General features: G+C 44.7%; 2 protein-coding genes across 3 annotated transcripts in view; one reads left to right on the top strand and one right to left on the bottom strand.

Moving 5' to 3' along the window:
* The window catches only part of PLEKHM1 (pleckstrin homology and RUN domain containing M1), a 31,253-nt gene extending 16,256 nt beyond the window's left edge, over positions 1–14,997 (top strand). The window contains exon 12 of the mRNA XM_075176403.1: positions 13,362–14,997. Within this exon, the coding sequence (XP_075032504.1) occupies positions 13,362–13,470 (109 nt within the window). The 3' untranslated portion in view covers positions 13,471–14,997. The remainder of the gene's footprint in view (positions 1–13,361) is intronic.
* Positions 1–20,992, bottom strand: part of IFNE (interferon epsilon) — a 122,970-nt gene that overhangs the window by 76,575 nt on the left and 25,403 nt on the right. The gene's annotated exons all lie outside the window — the stretch shown is intronic.

The following is a 20,992-nucleotide window of genomic DNA, read 5'->3' as shown; positions in this document are numbered from 1 at the left end:
TAATGGATAAGTGTCCCTAAGACCTTGACCCATTATAACAAAAGTGTATAAATAAGTTAATAAAACACACAGGCACATTTTTTATAATGTTCATTTGAATAAAACACCAAACCCTCATTCGCCACTTTATGTATCTCTAATCTTTAGGTGTAAACAAAATAATTCAAGTCAGGCCCCGTTGTAGTTCTTTTAGGTTCCTCCGGATTTATCAAGCATAGATACAGTCAAGTCCTTAAATATTGGGACATCGACACAATTCTCATATTTTGGGCTCTATACACCACCACAATGGATTTCAAATGAAACTAACAAGATGTGCTTTAACTGCAGACTTTCAGCTTTAATTTGAGGGAATTTACATCCAAATCAGGTGAACGGTGTATGAAGTACAATGGTTTCTATATGCGCCTCCCACTTTTTAAGGGACCAAAAGTAATGGGATAAACTAAACAAGCCTACATCAAACTTTTCACTTTTTATTCTTTGTTGCAAATCCTTTGCAGTCAATTACAGCCTGAAGTCTGGAAGGCATAGACATTACCAGACGCTGGGTTTCATCCCTGGTGATGCTCTGCCAGGCCTCTACTGCAAATGTCTTCAGTTCTTGCTTGTTCTTGGGGTATTTTCCCTTCAGTTTTGTCTTCATTAAGTGAAATGCATGCTCAAACGGATTCAGGTCAGGTGATTGACTTGGCCATTGCATAACATTCCATTTGTTAGCCTTAAAAAAACTCTTTGGTTGCCTTTGCAGTATGCTTCGGGTCATTGTCCATCCGCACTGTGAAGTGCCATCCAATGAGTTCTGAATCATTTGACTGAATATGAGCAGATAATATTGCCCAAAACGCTTCAGAATTCATCCTGCTGTTTTTGTCAGCAGTCACATCTTCAATAAATACAAGGGAACCAGTTCAATTGGCAGCCATACATGCCCACGCCATGACACTACCACCACCATGCTTCACTGATGAGGTGGTATGTTTTGGATCATGAGCACTTCCTTTCCTTCTCCATACTCTTCTCTTCCCATCACTCTGGTACAAGTTGATTTTTGTCTCATCTGTCCATAGGATGTTGTTCCAGAACTGTAATGGCTTTTTTAGATGTTGTTTGGCAAACTCTAATCTGGTCTTCCTTTTTTTGTGGCTCACAAATGGTTTACATCTTGTGGTGAATCCTCTATATTCACTCTTGTGAAGTCTTCTCTTGATTGTTGACTTTGACTCATATACACCTACCTCCTGGAGAGTGTTCTTGATTTGGCCAACTTCCGGGTCTTTTGGTGTTTCTGAGGTCTCTGGTGCATTCTTTCTTTTTAAAAATGTTCCAAACAGTTGATTTGGCCACACCTAATGGTTTTTGCTATTTCTCTGATGGGTTTGTTTTGAATTTTCAGCCTAATGATGGCTTGCTTCACTGATAGTGACAGCTCTTTGGGTCTCATATTGAGCCGACAGCAACAGATTCCAAATGCAAATGTCACACCTAGAATAAACTCCAGACCTTTTACCTGCTTAATTGATGATGAAATAATGAGGGAATAGCCCACACATGTTAATGAAATGGGTTTTGAGTCGATTGTCCCATTACTTTTGGTCCCTTAAAAAGTGGGAGGCACATATAGAAACCGTTGTAATTCCTACACCGTTCACCTGATTTGGATGTAAATACCCTCAAATTAAAGCTGCAGTTAAAGCACATCTTGTTTGTTTCCTTTCAAATCCATTGTGGTGGTGTATAGAGCCCAAAATATGAGAATTGTGTCGATGTCCCAATATTTATGGACATGACTGTGTGAGTATTATATCATGAAAAATCGAATTTATTTTATTTTCTGATTCAGAGTATCGCAGAGCGTAAAATGCAAATAAATGTGATATCTGTTAACTGCGGAGACCTGTCCAATAATATTTTCTAAGTCATCCTTTGGGGGACACCGGGACATTGGGGTACAGAGTAGGGGCGAACTGGCACTTTAAACTTCTGTTTAACTAAGCCCTAGCACCTCTCCCTCTATACCTCACTCCCTGTCTCAGCCTCCGTTTAGTTTAAGCGCCCGGCTGTGTCTGGGCTGCTTAGCAGCCGAATTCTGTGTTTTGTTTTTTGTTTTTTTTTTTACTTTTTTTGTTTTACTTTTTAGTAATCTGAGACTTTTGTCTCCTGTTCCTGACAGCCGACGGCTCACTGAGCCGCATAGGCAGCTGTCACTCAACACGGGTAGCACTGCTGGCTGCTGTGTTGGAGGCTCCGGGGTAAAGTAGCCTAGGCTTCCCCTTCCTCCCTGTCTGCCACTTGTTTAATCGCTCTCCCAAGCCTGCAGTTACAAGCGAGAGTGAAGGAATAGTGCAGCATGGCAACTTGAAGTGCACAGCGTGGACGGCTGTGCGCTGTCTGGAGGGGAGGATCGAAGGTGCCATGGAGATGCCTCCTTTGCCAGCCCCTCTCTCCCAACGTTTTCATGCCCTCCTAGGAGCCGAGCACAGTCGCCGCAGGCTGTGTCCGTCCTCCTGTTCTGCCAGACTGCAGACACTGCATAAGGAGGGGTGGCAGCAGGTAAGTGAAACCCTCTCCCAGCACAGTGGTGGTAGAGGGGGGTCGGTAGAAAATCGCAGTTTGTCCCCTGAGTCAGGCTGCTTCTTACTAGGAGCAGTTATTTAAAAAAAAGAAAAAGAAATTCTATTTTTTGCTCAGGGAACTGGGTCAGGGTAGGGTCACTAAGATAGTGAGCCCTGCTAGGCACTGGATTGGTTGAGGGGGTTGTCCTGTTGGACGCTTGCCAATTCAGTGCTGGGCCCTGGGGGAGTGGTGTTTTCCTCTTTTGCACTTCCTCCGTGGTGGTCTCTCACTCCTTTGTGTGCAGACACCAGAATAGACAGCCATTTTATAGCCCCAGCTTCTCTCCTTTTTTGTCCTGAGTCCTGTAAGGTAAAGGGATGGGGGTTATTATTTTTAAAAGTTTGTCTTTTAATCTGTGGGGTTTATTGGCTGTCTTGCAGGCCCACTTTCTGTTCAGTTTTGTGTGCTGCTTGTTATTTATATTGTGTTTTGTTACACTATTTATTACACTGTGTTGTCTGCTTTGTCACATCTGTTAACATGTCAGATAGGGGAAAATCCATGCGTGGTAGGACTGGTGTTAGTTCTATGTTGAGTTTCACCTGTGCTGTCTGACACGTTAAGTTACCATCTGGTTATTAAGGTACGCAGCCTGCCGGCCCTTAGAGAGCATACCATGTGATACAGCAGAACCTGCCTGGGCTCTGTCTCTCTCCAATATGATGGCTGAACTTGCTCAATTGGTGCGGTCACAGGCTGTGGCCGCACCATCTTCTGATTCCGCTTCTGTAGCGAATGACATGGGTTCTAGTTCGCCAAGTCAGGATTTGACTGTTTCTACCCCGGCAGAGTCTGTAGAACCAGCTTGGGTACAGGGACTTGCATCCTCTGTACAGGGGTTGGTTTCGGTTTCTTCCTCTTTAGAAAGGATATTGCATTTTGCCGCACCGTCTTCCTCACGTAAGTGTAAGAGGGTGTCGGCACCCCTTCAGGGAAATGAGTCAGATTCTGACTGTGGTTCCCAGGAGGAGGGTGAATTAGGTGTGGATTCTGATATGGAGGCACCTTCGGTGGTGGAGGAGTTTCATTCTGATTGTCAGATTGTGGAACAATTAGTTCACGCTCTGCGTCAGGTACTTGATTTTCCTGAGGAAGAGGTTCCTGACCCCGCAGAGGCTTATTTTTTGTACGCTTGAAAAAGAACTTTCTCTTTCATCCAGTCTGGGGGACACTGCTTACCATGGGTTGTGGAGGGGAGCTTGGAAAGTTGGCACCTAACTAGTTAACTTTAGGACTGCGGACAGACCCCTCCCCTCTACAATCCCCCTGCCCCCTCTTGTTCAGTTTTTTTTTAGGTGCCCGTGAGTTGGGCTGTGTTTTATTGTACTGTTGGTAATATTCTTTTATTTCATTTATTTTCTTTTAAAAAAACTTTTTTTTTTTTTTAGGTGGCAGCACTGGTGTGTGTTCTGCTATAGAGAACACACACAGCAGAACAGCGGCAGGCACTTCCCTGATCAGATGAGAGCCAGCGGCTCTCACTGACAGGGATAGATAGAACGAGTGCCTGAATTAGGAGTGACAAGCGGTCTCACCGGACCGCTGTCACTCCTGAAGTCTCCCCGATAACCGGCGCTGCCACTGCAGGCATAGAGCGCCGGTTATCGGATATCTATTACAGCTGTGGCCATCTTGGATCCGGATCACGGTGTTATTAAGGAGAAGAGGAAGGGGGCTTTACTAGGATCCCCCCTCATACATAGGAGAGGGCATCTGGTATCTTCCGCTGCGGAGACCTCCCCTGGAGTTCTCCATTACTCTGCCACATTAACCCCGTTTTTTTTTTCCCGGATTTGGAGCTGCAGGGACAGTATTACTGAAGAGGGGGGAGCTAAGACATAGAGCTCACCCCCCTCCTTCCCGAGAGAGATGGTCTGTCCCAGTCTTCTGGCGCCAAGGAGAAGCCCGGGAAGAGAGAGATCAGAGCTGAGGGAGCAGACACCAGGATACTAGTGCTGGACTTCTCCCCTATTTGGCATTTGGGCTAAGTATTGATTTATTTAAACACATATTCTGTTCTGCTGTGTACAAGTTTGCTAGTAGGGGTTATTTTATAGTTCTCCTACTTGATTATGTATTTTATTGTGTTTAAAATTTTTACAAGTACAACTTTTATATCTAGATAAGTTGATTACTTGTAGTTTACTTCTCTCTCTCTCTACTCAGCTAAATTTTACATTTTTAGTCTGTGTGTTTGGTGTGCCTTCCTTTATTAAGAAATGTCAGATAAGGGAAAGGGCCCTATTGCTAAATATTTTACATGTTCTAAATGTCATGTTAAATTACCTAATGGCCAGAAGGACCCGTTGGCGCTATGCTCTGCCTGCGAAGCAGAGGTCACATCTGCGCAAACCCAGCAAACGTCAGCCCCACCAACTGAGGAACCGGCCTGGGTGGCCTCCCTATCGCAGTCAGTTTCTTCTTTAGCTCAGATGGTTTGCCAATCCAATCAGTTGTGGTCTAGTGTTGTAACCTCGGTGGCTAATAATCCTAGTACACAGCTGGGCCTCCCTACTGCCACAGGTTCTATTGGAGCCTCTATGCCAGGGCCTTCCTCCTTACAGACGGACCAGGCCTCTGTTCCCACAGAACCGCCATGGTCCACAGCATTTAAAAGGGGTTTGGATAAGCTGGACCAGTTACTTGAATCCCCTAACATCCCGCCTTCTAAAAGAAAGCGTCCTAGGTCTGATAATCCCCTTATGGTCCTTTCAGACTCTGAGGAGGTTTCAGAGGAAGAAGGGGAAATTAATTCTGATCCTGACCAGGTTCAACCTTTGAGTCAGGAAGAAAGTTCTAAAAGCCAATTTATTAATGATTTGGTTTTAGCAGTAAGACAAGCTTTGGACCTCCCAGAACCGGAGGATCCTATTCCTAGAGACAGAAGTCTCTTTAAGAAGGCCAAAAGAAAGGCTAGCCGTTTTCCACCTTCTGTAGAGCTTAAGGATATTGCTGAAGGAGCCTGGAAACAGCCTGATAAAAGGTTCTCTGTACCTTAAAAATTCTCCTTCCTGTATCCGTTACAGGAGGAAGATGTGGCCCGCTGGGAGACTATTCCAAAGGTCGATATCCCTATTGCCCGATTGGCCAAACACACCTTGCTCCCAACCCCGGGTTCAGCATCTCTGCAGGATGTCAATGACCGTAGGGTAGAGTCTCAGCTGAAATCTATATTTGCAGCTGCGGGTTCTTCCTTTAGACCCACTTTTGCTTCAGCTTGGGTGGCTAGAGCCATGGAAACATGGGCAGACCAGTTAGCAGAGGCCTTACAGGACTCTGACTTACTTCCCCTGGCTTTGCATTTAAAGGAGGCATCGGGGTACCTTTATGAGGCGGCCCAGAACACTGCAGCTATTTCATCTTCTATTCAGGCTGCATCTATTTCTGCAAGAAGGACGTTATGGCTGAAATCCTGGGAAGGAGATGCGGAATCAAAAAAGTCAGTGGAAACCATTCCTTTTTCTGTAGCAGGTTTGTTCAGCCCGGAATTGGATACCCTGATCTCTCCGGCAACGGGGGGCAAAAGCACTTCCTTGCCGGTATTCCATAGTAGGAGCCGTAACCCTCGGGTCAGCTCCTTTCGCCAGCCCTTTCGGGGGACTTCCTTACCGAGGAGTCAGTCCTTTCGAGGCAGGCATCCCAATTCTCGAGGCTCCTCTGCCAGGGGGAGATCCTCGTTTGCAGGTAGGCGTGATACCTCCAAGACCCAGGAGAAGCCTGCATCCTGACGACCACCCTGTTCCTTTGAAGGGGGTGCCAGTGGGGGGACGTCTGTCTTTGTTTCAAGAACAATGGACAGCGTCCTCTCAAGATCCTTGGATTCTCGGGGCATTATATCAGAGGGGTACAGAATAGACCTACTGGGCACGGCTCCACATCGTTTCTTCTTAACTCTGTTACCCCGAGATCCATCAAGACGCCAGGCAATACAGGATTGTGTTGCCTCTCTTCTTTCTCAAAAAGTTATCAGCAAGGTCCCAAACTACCAGAAAGGAAAGGGCTTCTATTCAAACCTGTTTCTGGTCAAGAAGCCGGACGGCTCCTTTCGGCCCATCTTAAACTTAAAGGGCCTCAATGTGCACTTAAGGGTGGACAAGTTTCGGATGGAATCCCTGAGGTCAGTGATAAACGGCCTAGAAAAGAATCAGTTTTTGGCGTCCATAGATATAAAGGACGCTTACCTCCACGTTCCCATTTGGATCCACCACCAATCTCTCCTGAGATTCACAGTGGGATCCTCCCACTATCCGTTCCGGGCCCTCCCATTCGGCCTCTCCACAGCGCCGAGAGTTTTTACGAAGATCATGTCAGTTATGGCAGCATGTCTTCACCTACAGGGAGTTCAGGTAGTTCCTTATTTGGACGACCTGCTCATCAAATCTTCCTCTGAGATTGGCTTAAGGCATCACTTAATAAACCTAAGGAAATCTCGGATGATCCCGTGTCATCGCATGGTTTTCCTAGGGCTCATTATGGACACCAGTCAGCAAAGGGTATTCCTGCCCGTCGAGAAGATCAGTTCTATTCAGAGTGTAACAACTCAGGTCTTGACTTCTCCCAGCCCCTCAATGTACTTGTGCATGCGGCTGCTGGGAAAGATGGTGGCCTCCTTCGAGACCCTTCCATTCGGGCGAGCTCATTCCCGATGTTTTCAGTGGGATCTGCTAAAAAAAATGGTCGGGTTCCCACCTACGCTTGGATATCCAGAAAATATCTCTATCCCCAAGGACGATAGAATCACTCCAGTGGTGGCTAGTCCTTGATCACTTGAGGGTGGGCAGGTCCTTCGCTCCATGCTCATGGATCATAGCCACGACGGACGCCAGCCTAAAAGGTTGGGGGGGGCGGTAATCCTGCACCTCCGACTCCAGGGACTTTGGTCGGTTCAGGAAGCAGCCCTACCTATCAATGTGCTGGAATTGAAGGCTATTTTTTTAACCCTCCGGGGGGCCCAGTCCCTCCTCCAGAACCAACCGGTCAGAGTCCAGTCCGACAATGCTACAGCCGTGGCATATATCAACAGACAGGGAGGAACCAAGAGTGTAGCTGCAATGAAGATTGCAGCTCAAATTTTGGTTTGGGCAGAACAATATGTCTCTGCAATCTCCGCAGTTTTCATTCCAGGAATAAGAAATTGGGATGCCGACTACTTAAGTCGAAACCAGATGATGCCGGGATAGTGGTCACTCCATCCGGAAGTTTTTCAGTCTCTGGTTCAGAGGTGGGGTCTTCCGGACATAGATCTCATGGCCTCCAGACACAACAGAAAGTTTCACAGGTTCTGCGCAAGGGCAAGAGACCCCTTAGCGGTGGCAGTGGACGTCATGACGATGTCATGGGAATTCAGGTTGGGATACCTATTTCCTCCGATTCCCATGCTTCCTCGCGTACTCAGACGAGTAAGACAGGGGGGTCTGCCAGTAATTCTGATAGCTCCCTCATGGCCGCGCCGAGTCTGGTACGCGGAAATAATCTCTATGGCAGAAGGACAGGGAATTCCGTCACCAGAATTTACCTCAGCTCACTTTAACGGCATGGCTGTTTTAGCCAGCCTCTGGAGGGCTAGAGGTTTTTCTCCCAGAGTAGTAGACACTTTAATGCGAGCCAGAAAGCCAGTTTCAGCTCGCATATATCATCGGATTTGGAGAGCTTACATCCGATGGTGCGAAGACAGGACATGTCCCTCGTCTTCCTTTCGTCTCCCTCGCTTGTTGGCTTTCCTTCAGAATGGCCTGGAGGCAGGGCTTCGATTAGGTTCCCTTGAAGTTCAGGTATCGGCTCTTTCAGTGTTTTTTCATCTGAAACTAGCGGATTTACCAGATATGAGGACCTTCCTCCAGGGAGTCCTGCATATTCAACCTCCTTATGTTCCGCCTACAGCACCATGGGATCTTAACCTGGTGCTGGATATGCTTAAAGGACCTCCCTTTGAGCCTTTAATTGGCGCAGATTTGAAGTGGTTGACCTGGAAGGTCCTATTTCTTTTGGCTATTGCATCTGCGCGTAGGGTATCGGAATTAGGAGCACTGTCTTGCCGGGAACCATATTTGGTTTTCCACGACAACAGAGCGGTGTTGAGAACCCTTCCTTCCTTCGTTCCTAAAGTAGTTTCAGCCTTTCACCTGAACCAGGAAATTGTAGTTCCGGTCTTTTCATCTACTTCCCATTCGGATCAGCAATCTATGGAAAAGTTAGAAGTGGTTAGGGCTCTACGCATTTATGTCAAAAGAACTTCTCTGATTAGACGTACCGATTCTCTATTTGTTCTTTATGATGCCAATAAGAGAGGCTGGCCAGCCTCTAAACAGTCCATTGCAAGATGGATTACGGCAACCATTAAACAGGCTTACATAAGGGCTAACCGTCCTGTGCCGGAGAGACTAATCGCCTATTCCACCAGATCGGTAGGGGCGTCGTGGGCAGCAAGAAATGGGGGTCTGCAGGCCAGCTTTGCAGGGCAGCCACCTGGTCTTCTGTCCATACATTTACAAAATTTTACCAGTTTAATGTATTTGCATCCACTGATGCAAATTTCGCTCGTAGTGCTTTACGAGCGGGAGTTTCAGAGTAGTCCCACCCTTAGGGGGCTGCTTTAGAACGTCCCCATGGTAAGCAGTGTCCCCCAGACTGGATGAAAGAGAAAAGAGGATTTATGTACTCACGTTAAATCCGTTTCTCTGATTCCGTCTGGGGGACACTGCGATCCCTCCCTTCTGCTTTTCTTCTGTGTGCTCTTGTTTGACTGGCCTTTACTCCTTGGGCTTTTTAATTAACTGAACAAGAGGGGGCAGGGGGATTGTAGAGGGGAGGGGTCTGTCGGCAGTACTAAAGTTAACTAGTTAGGTGCCAACTCCCCAAGCTCCCCTCAACAACCCATGGTAAGCAGTGTCCCCCAGACGGAATCAGAGAAACGGATTTAACGTGAGTACATAAATCCTCTTTTCTCTTTCCCGGCTTCTTCCCAGTTAGAAGATTTGTTGTCGGAGCTTTGGGTTCCCCAGATAGGAAGTTCCAAGTGTCTCGGCGACTGCAGTTGTGTTATCCCTTTCCTCCTGAAGTTATTGCTAAATGGGAGACGCTTCCACGTGTAGATGCTGCTGTTGCATGGTTAGGAAAGGTAACTACTTTTCCTCTTCCTAACGCAGCCACTCTTAATGATGGTACAGACCGTAAGGTTCAGACCATCCTTAAGCCCATTTTTGTGGCAGCAGGTGCCTCTTTGAGGCCTGCTTTAGCATCCGTGTGAGTTAACAAAGCTGTAGAACGCAGATCAGAACAGCTGTTTGAAGGTTTGTTGGCAGGCAGGCTGTCCTCTGAACTGCCTCCATTAGTGGAGTAAATTCAGAGGGCGACAGATTATTTAGGAGAGACAGCTATGGACGCGGGACTGATAGGGGTACGTATTACTGCCTCACACTCTCTGGCTTAAGTCCTGGGAGGCTGATGTGGAGTCTAAAAAGGCTCTTGAGACCATACCTTTTTCTGGGGGGTGTTTTGTTTGGACCTCAGCTTGACTCCATTATCGGTCTAGCAACAGGAGGAAAGAGCATGTTTCTCCCTGTTAATGCTCCCAAACAAAGAATGACCAGATTCTGGTCCTTTCGGTCCTCGGGAAGGTTTCGGGGTAAATATTCATCAGGCCAATCTTCTTCATCCGTCCCCAGGGGTGGTTTGCAGCGGGGGTGCCAGGTCTGGTCTGCTCAAAGTCCAGCAGCATAATCTGCAAACAAGCAGTCTGTATAACGGGCATTTTGCTCCTCCGCTGTCGCCAGTGGTAGAAGCCCGTCTTCTCTTGTTCAGAGATCGGTGGTTTCCGTCTACCACCGATGTCTGGGCTCGGGGGGTGGTGGACCAGGGATACAAGATCAATTTGCTCGGTCTTCCTACAAGACTGTTTTTTGCCATAGGGCTTCTCTATTGTCCACAGAAACGACTGGCCTTATGGGAAGCAATTCAATCCCTCCTTTCTTCCCTAGTGATTATTCCGGTGCCAGATTCTCAAAAGAGGTTTGGGTTTTTATTCCAAACTTTTTCTCATGGATGCCTATCTGGAAGGTTCATCAATCCCTTTTGCGGTTTGATCAGAGCACTTTCAATTTCAGGCTTTTCCCTTTGGTCTGGCCACAACCCCACGTATCTTCACCAAGATCATGGCGGTCATGGCTGCTTTGCGAAGGTCCAAGGGGATTACAATCATCCCTTACCTGGACGATCTTCTCTTAAGGGCAGACTCTCCAGAGGTGCTTCAGTCGCATATCCAAGTATTAATCTATGGATTCTCAACTTCAACAAGTTCAAGTTGATCCCATCCTAGCGGATGATCCTTTTGGGTCTTTTATTCGACACCCGACAACGACGGGTGTTCTTACCAACCAGGACAAGATTGTAGCCTTGCAGAACATGGTGACATCTCTGTTGGCGGCAAGGCAGCCTTTGGTACATTTCGCCATGAGAGTTTTGGGCAAAATGGTATCGACTTTCCAGCCAGTCCAGTTTGCTCAGTTTCAGGCACAGCAGTTCCAGTTTAAACTTCTGTCGCAATTAAACAAATCCCATCTGAATCTAGCAGGCCAGGTATTCCGCCTGTCTTCGCAAACGAGTCAGTCGCTTCTTTGGTGGTTACACAAACAGAATATCGCATGGGGACACAAATTCTCAATTTAGAATTGAACTTTATCACGAAGGATGCCAGCCTTCAAGGGTGGGGGACCGTCTGTCTACACGCACGGTTTCAGTGTCTTTGTACTCAAAGATAATCCAAGCTTCCAATCAATGTCTTGAACCTGCGAGCAGTGTTTCATGTTCTTATAAGCGCGCAACACTTGCTGCAGGCAAGGCCAGTGAAGATTCAGTCACACAATGCCACGTTGGTGGCATACCTCAATCATCAGTGTGGCTCCAAGAGTCTTTTGGCCATGTGGCAATTGTTCCTCAATCCAGAGGTGTTTCGTCAGTGGGCGGATGTCTAAAGGATGGCATTATGGTTCAACCACAAAGTCCCCCTCTCTTCTGCTCCCGCGCAAGAGATCCCATGGCTGCCCCTTGGTGGTTCCGCTTTCAGGTCCCTTTGTCATTTAAGTTTACAATGTCTGGCTTTAACGGCGTGATTCGGAGAGCTAAGGGGTTTTCCGAACGTGTGGTGCAAATCTTGCTTTGGCCTCGGAAACCAGCTTCTGCAACAGTCTATCATCAAGTTTAAAAAACATATATTGGCTGTTTTGAAAAGGAGTCTATCCTACTTCTTCTTTTCGCTTGGCCAGGTTATTTAGGTTCTTGCAGGACAGGTTGGATGCAGATTTGTGTCTTTCGGTCTTCTTTCAAACAAGACTTGCTGTCATACCTGATGAGCTCACTTTCTTTCAGGACGTACTCCGTGTACATCCTCTATATGTTCCTTCGGTAGCTCCATGGAATTTGGTGTTGAATGCTTTACAGCATCCTCCTTTTGAACCTTTGGATACAGTGGAATTTAAATTTGTAACCTGGAAAACGGTTTTGACCATTTCTACGGCATGCAGAGTTTTCAGAGCTTGTTGCTTTATCTTGCAAGTCTCCTCTTCTTGTTTTGCATAAAAACAGGGCAGTTTTGCGAACCAAGCCCTCTTTTCTTCATAGGGTTGTGTCTAGATTTCATCTAAATCAGGACATTTTCATTCCAGCCCTGATTTTATGTCTTCGGTTAACAATTATTCTATTTGTTATCTCGAATGTTGTCCGAGCCTTGCAAATTTTGGTAAATAAGTCTCAAAAGGTGCGCAAGACTGAGGATATTTTGATTCTCTATCATGCTCACAACAGAGGCTAGCTAGGCTCTAAAGTCACTTTTGATAGGTGGATTACGGCTGTTATCCGTCAAGCTTATAGTAAGGCTGGGGAGCCTATCCTAGATAATCTGAGCGGGCACTCTACAAGGTCTGTAAGTGCTTCCTGGATGGTCCGCCATGGTGCCTCCAGGGAACAGCTGTATAAGAAGGCCACGTGGTCGTCTGTACACACATTAATTCAATTTTACAAGTTTAATGTGTTTGCATCCAAGGATGCAAGTTTTAGAAGAAAGGTGCTTTGTGTCGTTTCTTCTGAGCGTTTCCTCCCGTGAGGCAGCTTTGGGATGTCCCCCAAAGGATGACAGAGAAAATTGGATTTTTATATTTACATAAAATCGGTTTCTCTTAGTCCATTGGGGGACACCGGGGGCCCACCCTTAATGATCTAGTTTCTCCTTCTGTTTGACATGGTGTCTTGTTAAGAGAATGTTGTTGTTTGTTAATTTTATTCTCTTTTCCTGTTTTCTCTCTCTCCCCTTTCTGTGGGCTTGGTTAAACATAAACGGAGGCTGAGACAGGAAGTGGAGTATAGAGGGGGAGGAGCTAGGGCTTGGTTAAACAGAAGTTTAAAGTGCCAGTGCGCCCGCCCTGTCCCTACTCTATAACCCAATGTCCTCAGTGCCCCCCAATGGACTAAGAGAAACAGATTTTACAATAGTATAAAAATCCAATTTTTGTTTTGAAACCTATTATTGCCAATTTAAAGCACACAAAATATAATATATTCAGATGCGCTATCATTCTGTGTAGTGGTAATGAAGGGGTTAAAATCATGATTCAGCTACCCAGAAAACAGTCTTTTTTTCTGGTTCCCAAACACCCATTTCCTGTGCTGAGTAATATCTCATCATTGAGACTGACTAAACAGAATCTGTGACTTAGTATCCTCCTTTACTAGATGTTTGTACTTCTCTGTTTTAGATGTGGTGATTGTAAAGCCGTCTTCCATAGACCATGCAAGATAGCGAGCAGGCCGTGTCCACGATGTCTCCAGAGGAGGAAGTGCCAGGAACAGCGGGTAAAGATGTGACCAAGAAAGACTTTACACGCTGTGTAGTTTCTCCCTGCCATAGTTTGCACAACCTCTTGTTCTGCGATTTGCACACAACCTCCCATAATAGCCATCTGTGACTGAACAATTTCCTGTCACTGAAGAATCACTGGCAATTATCAATTTATTATTGTATGTAGACTTTTATGTATGTATATTTTGTACATACATCCCACTGACTCACAGACATGCTTAAGTGGATATAAAGCATTGTACACTAGGTGTGTATGCTGGAATCACAGGAAGTGTGGTGGCGTTTGCTCCTGGAGCTCACAGGTCACCCAGAAAAGTCTATCAGCACATAGCGCCTTGTTCTGTAAGAGCACAGGAAGCGCTCATTATCAATCTAGCTGTCTGGACGTTTCACCTGTATTTCTAAAATGTTCACGTAAATCTAATCTTCTAGTCTTCCATTAATCAAACCAGTCATTGCCAAGAAATACTCTTCCTCCCAGTCACTATTCAAAGCCATTGGAGTGTCTGTACACAGTTTTGGAAATTGGTTATTTTTGTTGCAAAAAAAAAACATTTTTAAAATCGGGTATTTTTGTACCTAATCTTTCAGAGTGTTTTCTTATTTTTACATAGAGCTGGTAAATGTGATCTTTCACCTGATCTTGTGCCTTCTGTTCACCAACAATGTAATGTTCAGGCGTCCTCCGGGTCTCTCTAAACTACAACTTCATCACCATCGTGCCACAAACAGACATTGGCAATCTGTCTCCACAACAGGAGGCCTAACTCGCTGATGGGCCTGGTGTAAAAAGGAAAGCATTTCTCTAGTGGTCTGTTTACTCTGATGTAACACCAAGAAAGGATAAATTATGTTGTTGCTCCTGATCATTCTGTGTAAACAAACTTGTACATCAAATCAGGAGTATAGATGGAAGGATTATTTTACTACTCTAACCATGGTTGCATTTATATTTAGTTTTACATGAATACCTATAACAGTCTGTACAATAAATCATCCTAAATAAATAGTCTCCTGGCAATGGATGTTCCAGTGAGCAGTGTAGAAATATATGTACTGTGCTCCTTCTCACTAACTCCATGCCACCAATTGTGTTGCAGTGATGCCGGTTTGCAAAGTAGGTGTCATGTGATGGATGGAATACATTGGAATGCACTGTGGCTGCTAGTGATGGTGGTATATAAAGGGAGCACAGTCTTTGTAAAGGGTTACTGTCACTGCTGGCATGATTGTGGCCCTGGGACTATAAAGGTTGTTTTTCTATTAAGTTTTGTCCTGGGTTATACATGTCCTTCTTGCTGCTACATCTTATTTATAGATTATAATTTGTAATGGTTTCTCCTGATTGAGCACCGGTGTAATCTGAGAAATATGTGAATGATGCTGTTCATTCAATAACAATGTAATACAATGTATGTGCCAAATGTTTACTAACGTGTGTTTTCTGTATTCTATTTTTATTATACTGTTAATAATTAGATTTGTTTTAACTCTTGTTCTACTTGTTCCTGCAATAAATGAGATATTACATATTTGGCTGTGGAGAGTGAAGGGTGAGTAGAAGTGTAAAAGAGTGAGATCTATACCCTTTAATTTTATTTCTCCAGAGCAGGGTGTGTGTGGAGGGGGGGGGAGGGGGTTCATGTCGTGTTATTTGTGTAAAGAACAAGGACATACTGCTGTGTATGTGAGTTAAGTGCTGTATAAAATGGTGTTGCTGTATGGAACTGGGGGGTATATGGTGTAAATGTGTGATGTGGGTTTATTGTTGTATGTGGAAGTTTTGTGTAGAAGGGGGCATAGTGAATGTACCTCTGTGGAAGTTCTACTGGAGCAATGGATAGTTGAAAAATCTACAAGGCAATGAGGCGGTTATGTAGAATGAATATCAGTCGGTCGTATCCTCACAAATACATGTAAACCTGAACACCGCATAACTCTCCTTGCGATACTTGTTTAGACTGGATCTATACAGAGCACACCATGACATTGTATAGCATGTGTACAGTGTTATCACATAACTTTTTGTACTGCAATAAACATACACCCTCTTACATTCTATCTTGTCTAGAGACATGTTTCTTAGAAACATAAGTCATGTCACAATTACAGGTACTCACAGCAAGCATGTGAAATAATACACTGGTAATTAATGGCACACATAAAAACATCCATATAAAATACAAACAGAATGGAAATATATATATATATATATATATAATTATACACATTTACATTGCCACGCAGCTGCTACCATTTATAATATGGGATATACCGTGCGCAGGCTTATTTTTTTGCTACAATGGAATGCTGCTGTGGAATTCAGAAATGGAAAAGCCACCCTGACACCCCCCCCCCCCCCGCCCCCCTGCCACACACATGTGTGTGCTGCAACCTTTTTTTTTTTCTCAAATTGCTGGTACAGTGTGCATTATGTATATCTATGCCTTTTGTGTCTTGTGGTAGTTGGATAGTTATAAAAACCTATATTAAGCATATATATTAATTACAAGTTAACCCGTGCATGATACTCATGCATTCTAGTCAAATCAAGCTACTTAAGGTCTTAAAAAGGTTCTTGTCATGCATTTGGGCCTAGCCCAGGCCTCCTCAGGGGAAGAGCGTTACTTCCCGACGCAAGCGCCCTTTTTAATGTGTGTTCATGAGGTAAAATTACCTCATGAAAATGAGTTTGGCCCCTCAACTCGTAAGCTTTGAGGCTTCCATACAACCTTCTAGCAAGCAGTACCTGTGGGGAGATTGCTCCTCTCCCTTGCAAAGTACTGGTTCCCCATTTAGAAGTAGCAGCTCGCTCACCGCTTACCCGACCCCAAGGGGGTACCTGGACTCACAATGACTGACCCGGTCAGTTTGTACTGCAGGTTTAGTACGAAAGAACTAAAAGCCCCCTAAAATAAAAGCACACCGGTAGGTGTCTTATATACTGTTGATGGCTGCACAAGCCCGAATCCATGATCATATCACTAGTTATAGCGGCCAATGAGGAGCTTCCTAATTGCTGCACTCACATTTCTAGAGACTCAAAGTTCCAAAGTTAGGCCTACACAGACTGAGTTTTAACAACTGCAACATAGTGACGTTACCTACAAGAGGGAATAGAAACTTCAGTTAACTACAACCTTTTTAGTTTCTACCAACTGTTACCAGTTGGGTTAGTATAGAGGTACTTTGACTTACCTTATACAGTATGGGCCCAAGAAAAACAGAGGGCCAGCAAGTTGGCCCCACCCATTCTCTAATTTAAATCTCTTCCCATGCCTCTGGAGAACAACCACCCTTCTATTTTGGAATCATTCAGGACACACCAGGAACTCAGTGCTCGCTTCTCTCCCTCAAACATGATCCCATAACAATACATATGAAGCAACAGATGCTCTCTACACTTGTCTATGCAAGTCTTGCTAATGAGATGCAATCATCCCTATGAAAACTAAAAATGTAAATCACTGAGCTAGGGGACCAAAACAACCAAAATAAAATGGAGGAGTTGGTCGTCTTCCACAATGAAAGTGTTTGTGTTGACGTTTCAGCCTTTAAAGATAAGATTCAGACTTAGAGGGCAGGTCTCGCTGCAACTCTGATATGCACAACTATATAATTTCACTCTTCTTTAAACTGAAAATGGCGCAATCGGTTTCTCAATGGTAATATGCAGATAAACATACTGTAAATCTATTGATGTAAGAAAATTTCGTTTTCCCACTGCTTTGAGTTTACAAACTCCGGCCCTGATTCATCAAGGCACATTATCACATATCACTCCAACACAAGTGGCTCGATACTCTCGCTTGTCAAATGAGGGGATCCCCGCCGGCATTGGGCGCCGCGTCTGTCCGATGAGGGCGGCCATCTTGATTCCGGATTGTCAGAACTCTCTGCTCCCATTTGTCCAGCCTGTCATCACCTCACTATTTAAGGCACCCGGGCCAACACCCAGTTGCCTGTTCTTTGTCAACCCTGACTGTGTGAAGACTTGGCTCCCTGGCTCCAGTTTACCTGTTCCTGTATCTCTGCATGACTGACTGACTTAGCCCTGCTCATTCCTGGATATCAACTCGCAGAGTTACCACCATTTCCAGCACCTCAGCTCAGCTACTCATTTCTGGATATCAACTCAGAGTTACCATCCTCTCCAGCGCCTCACCTAAGCTGCACCAGTGTGTCTAATCTACAGTTCTCAGCTCACAGAGCTCTTACCTGTTCCTGTATTTCTTCATGTCTGACTCAACTCTGCTTATTCCTGAATATCAGCTCACAGAACCTACCATCCTTTCCAGCATCTCAGCTCTGCTGTTTAGTGTGACTAATCTACACAATCTCTGCTCACTGAGTAGCAGGAACCATATTCCCTGCTGTGAATCGTGACACACACATTCTTAGTGCAACCTGCGTTCAGTATTATACGCATGCATTTAATTTTGCGCCCCCCAAAATTCAGCAAGGCACTGATCTCATGCTTGTACTTTTGAAATCAGGGGCAGGTCTGCTGTGCTCTACTACACCGAACGCAGCAGGATGCGTCCAATACTTATGTGGATTATAAATTCGCAGTTGAACACACAGAAAAATTAAAAAAAAATTCTTGCATTATTGTTATCTGATAATAATAAAGGCATTCATGTCAAAACAGTATAAAATTGTGTTGTTTTTTTTGTTGTTTTTTCATGAAACATTTATCAGAATGTTCTTAATGTCTACTGAGCATAAATACATTTTTATAGTTCGTCATCATCATTTATTTATATAGCGCTTCTAATTCCGCAGCACTGTACAGAGAACTCACTCACATCAGTCCCTGCTCCAGTTGCTTGTTATAGCATGCATAAGAGAAGATCATTACTACTGATCGGGTCTAAGTCTAGCCCTTTAGCTGGGACAAGAGCTACAGCAGAAAAACAAGTAACTTTCAGACGCTCAGAACTTGATGTGGACGTGGCTGTAGTTAGTGTCTTTTGCGCTAGCAGGCGCACGAAACAGATCTGCATTCATGGATGTTTCTGCTGATTCTGGGCATGCGCAGAGTGATTTTGCGTACGATATACTCACAATCAGTAGATATGTGCCTTGATGAATCGGCCCCTCCATGAGGAAATGTCTTCAATGCAGAAACTGACTTTTCTCAGATTGAGAAATGTTCAAAAACCTCCAGACTGCTTTTCTACCAGAAAAAGTTTGGAATAGTCCATGAATTCGTATAAACACTTTTTCTGGACCCCACTCGAAACTGCATCTTGTTTTCGTTGTTTAAAATATCCTGAACCCAGTGATCTTGCATAGTGAGCGTCTAAGCCTCTACATACCTCTCCATTTTAATTTACATTTCCAATTGGGTTCTAAAGGCTCATTACACACACACAGGAATATGAAATTGCAGCACTTCATAGACTCACAATATCAGACGTGATAATGACAGTTTACACTCGGACGTACAGAATAGGTTGTTTTCCTTCACTAATAGGCACTTTCTCTATAGTCACACCAACACTAGCATAGATGGCTTGTTACAAAATTTTGTACGGAGACCCAACCAGGAGAAAGATAATAGGAAGATTAGTTGGGAGCGTGCTGTATATGAATATTGTTAAGTCCGTATGTATCATTTGCAATATAGATTCTCCGATGCGATTGCTTTAGTTCCAAAGCACATAGGTTTTTTTTTTTTTTTTTTATACAATCTGTTTTTTTTATTGAAGAAAGAATTAAACATCTTTAACAAACATATCTGTTTTGCATTGAACGATGCATTAAAGACATTTATAAATGATGCATATAAAGATACAAATGTGCGAAAAGGATGTGCCAATGCACCGTTATAGAAAACCAAATACCATTTAGCACACCTTAAAACATCATATAGGATGGGGGAAAGTCCAAGGGGGATAAAACAAGGGAGAGGGGGTAGATCAGAGAGGGGAGAGGGAGAGAGGAGGGGGGTTCACTTATTCCATTGAGAGTACAATGATGAATCCTTAAATTCAAGCCACTTGAACCATATATGGTAGTACTCCCTATATTTGTCCCTTGATGAATAGAGTATGTCATCCATCGTTCTATATGTCTCTAAACGTGCAAACCACTCTTTGACGGTGGGTATATTCTGAGTTCTCCAATGTACCGGGATCACGGCCTTTGCCGCATTGCTAAGATTTTTGATTGTAGATTTTTTATATTTAGAGATGGACAATTTATTATGATTCAATAACCAGTATTTGGGGCAGTTAGGTGGATCAAAGCCCATTATTTCCTTAGAAATTGAAAGGACTGCATCCCAGAAAGTTCTGAGAGCTGTGCATTCCCACCATATATGCAACGGGGTACCTGGTGCTGACATACAACGCCAACAAATGTTTGACGCCCCAGGAACCATCTTAGCCAGCAAGTTGGGGCATCTATACCACCTAGACAAAATCTTATATTGTGTCTCCACCACCCGCACACTGACCGAGCTTGATTGGGTACGTAAGAGGATATTTTTCCAATCTTGTTCAGGTATCGAACAGGCCAGCTTCTTCTCCTATTCTCGGATGAAGGTGGGTTGCTTATTATAAGCATGTTCGATGAGGATACTGTAGATGAGAGACAAAGTGTGTCTAGGGTATACTGCAGTCGTACATAAAGATTCAAACTGGGTAAGTGGCCGCCCCACCGACTTCCTAACCTCTGAAGATCCCAGGAAATGGCGGAGCTGTATATATCGCCAAATCTCCGTATTTGGTAGTTCCCATTTGGCTTGGAGAATGGTAAAGGGTAAGACCCCAGACACGTCCACCAGCTGGCTCGCCCTGCGGAGTCCTGCCCCAATCCAACATCTAAATGTCTGTCTTGTAAGTCCTGGGGGAAATTCTGGATTGTTAAATATCAGAGTCAAAGGCGAATGTCGTGATGAAATATGAGGGATCGCCCGTAATTTGGCCCATCTAGTCAGGGTTGGTGAAACGGTCGGGTGAATGATTTTGGGGAATGTATGTAGCCATGTTGAGAACTTAAGTGCCTGGCCTACAACGTAACTCTCTATCCAAACCCACTGCTTGTCTAGTCTCTGCCTTGTCCAGTCCACCACCCTATTTAGTATGGTCGCGTCATAGTATAATGCAAAGTTGGGGAGTTGTAGCCCCCCCGCGTGTTTCCGCATATATAGGATTTCGTGCTTGAAACGTGGCCGTCTCCCATTCCATACAAAATCCCTAACTGCCTTATGAAGCGTCTTAAACCAAGAGGTGGGGAGGTGAATGGGGAGTGTCTGGAGCAAGTAGAGGATCCGTGGTAATACATTCATCTTGACCACGTTGACTCTGCCTATCAAGGAAAAGCCTTTTGGGCACCAGTTTTTCAGGTCCCTACCAATTGTATTAGTGAGGGGAATAAAGTTGTCTTCAAAAATCTTTGTGTTGTCCTTGTTAATAAACACCCCCAGATATTTAAGTCGTGAGGGATGCCATGTGAATGAGAATGCTGGCTTCAGGCCTTCAACTACTGCCCCGGGCGTAGATATGTTGAGTGCTACCG

The sequence above is a fragment of the Mixophyes fleayi genome, chromosome 6, assembly GCF_038048845.1.
Source record: "Mixophyes fleayi isolate aMixFle1 chromosome 6, aMixFle1.hap1, whole genome shotgun sequence".
Taxonomy (NCBI): domain Eukaryota; kingdom Metazoa; phylum Chordata; class Amphibia; order Anura; family Limnodynastidae; genus Mixophyes; species Mixophyes fleayi.
The sequence above is the reverse complement of the archived record's forward strand: the minus strand, read 5'-3'. Positions and strand labels throughout refer to the sequence as shown.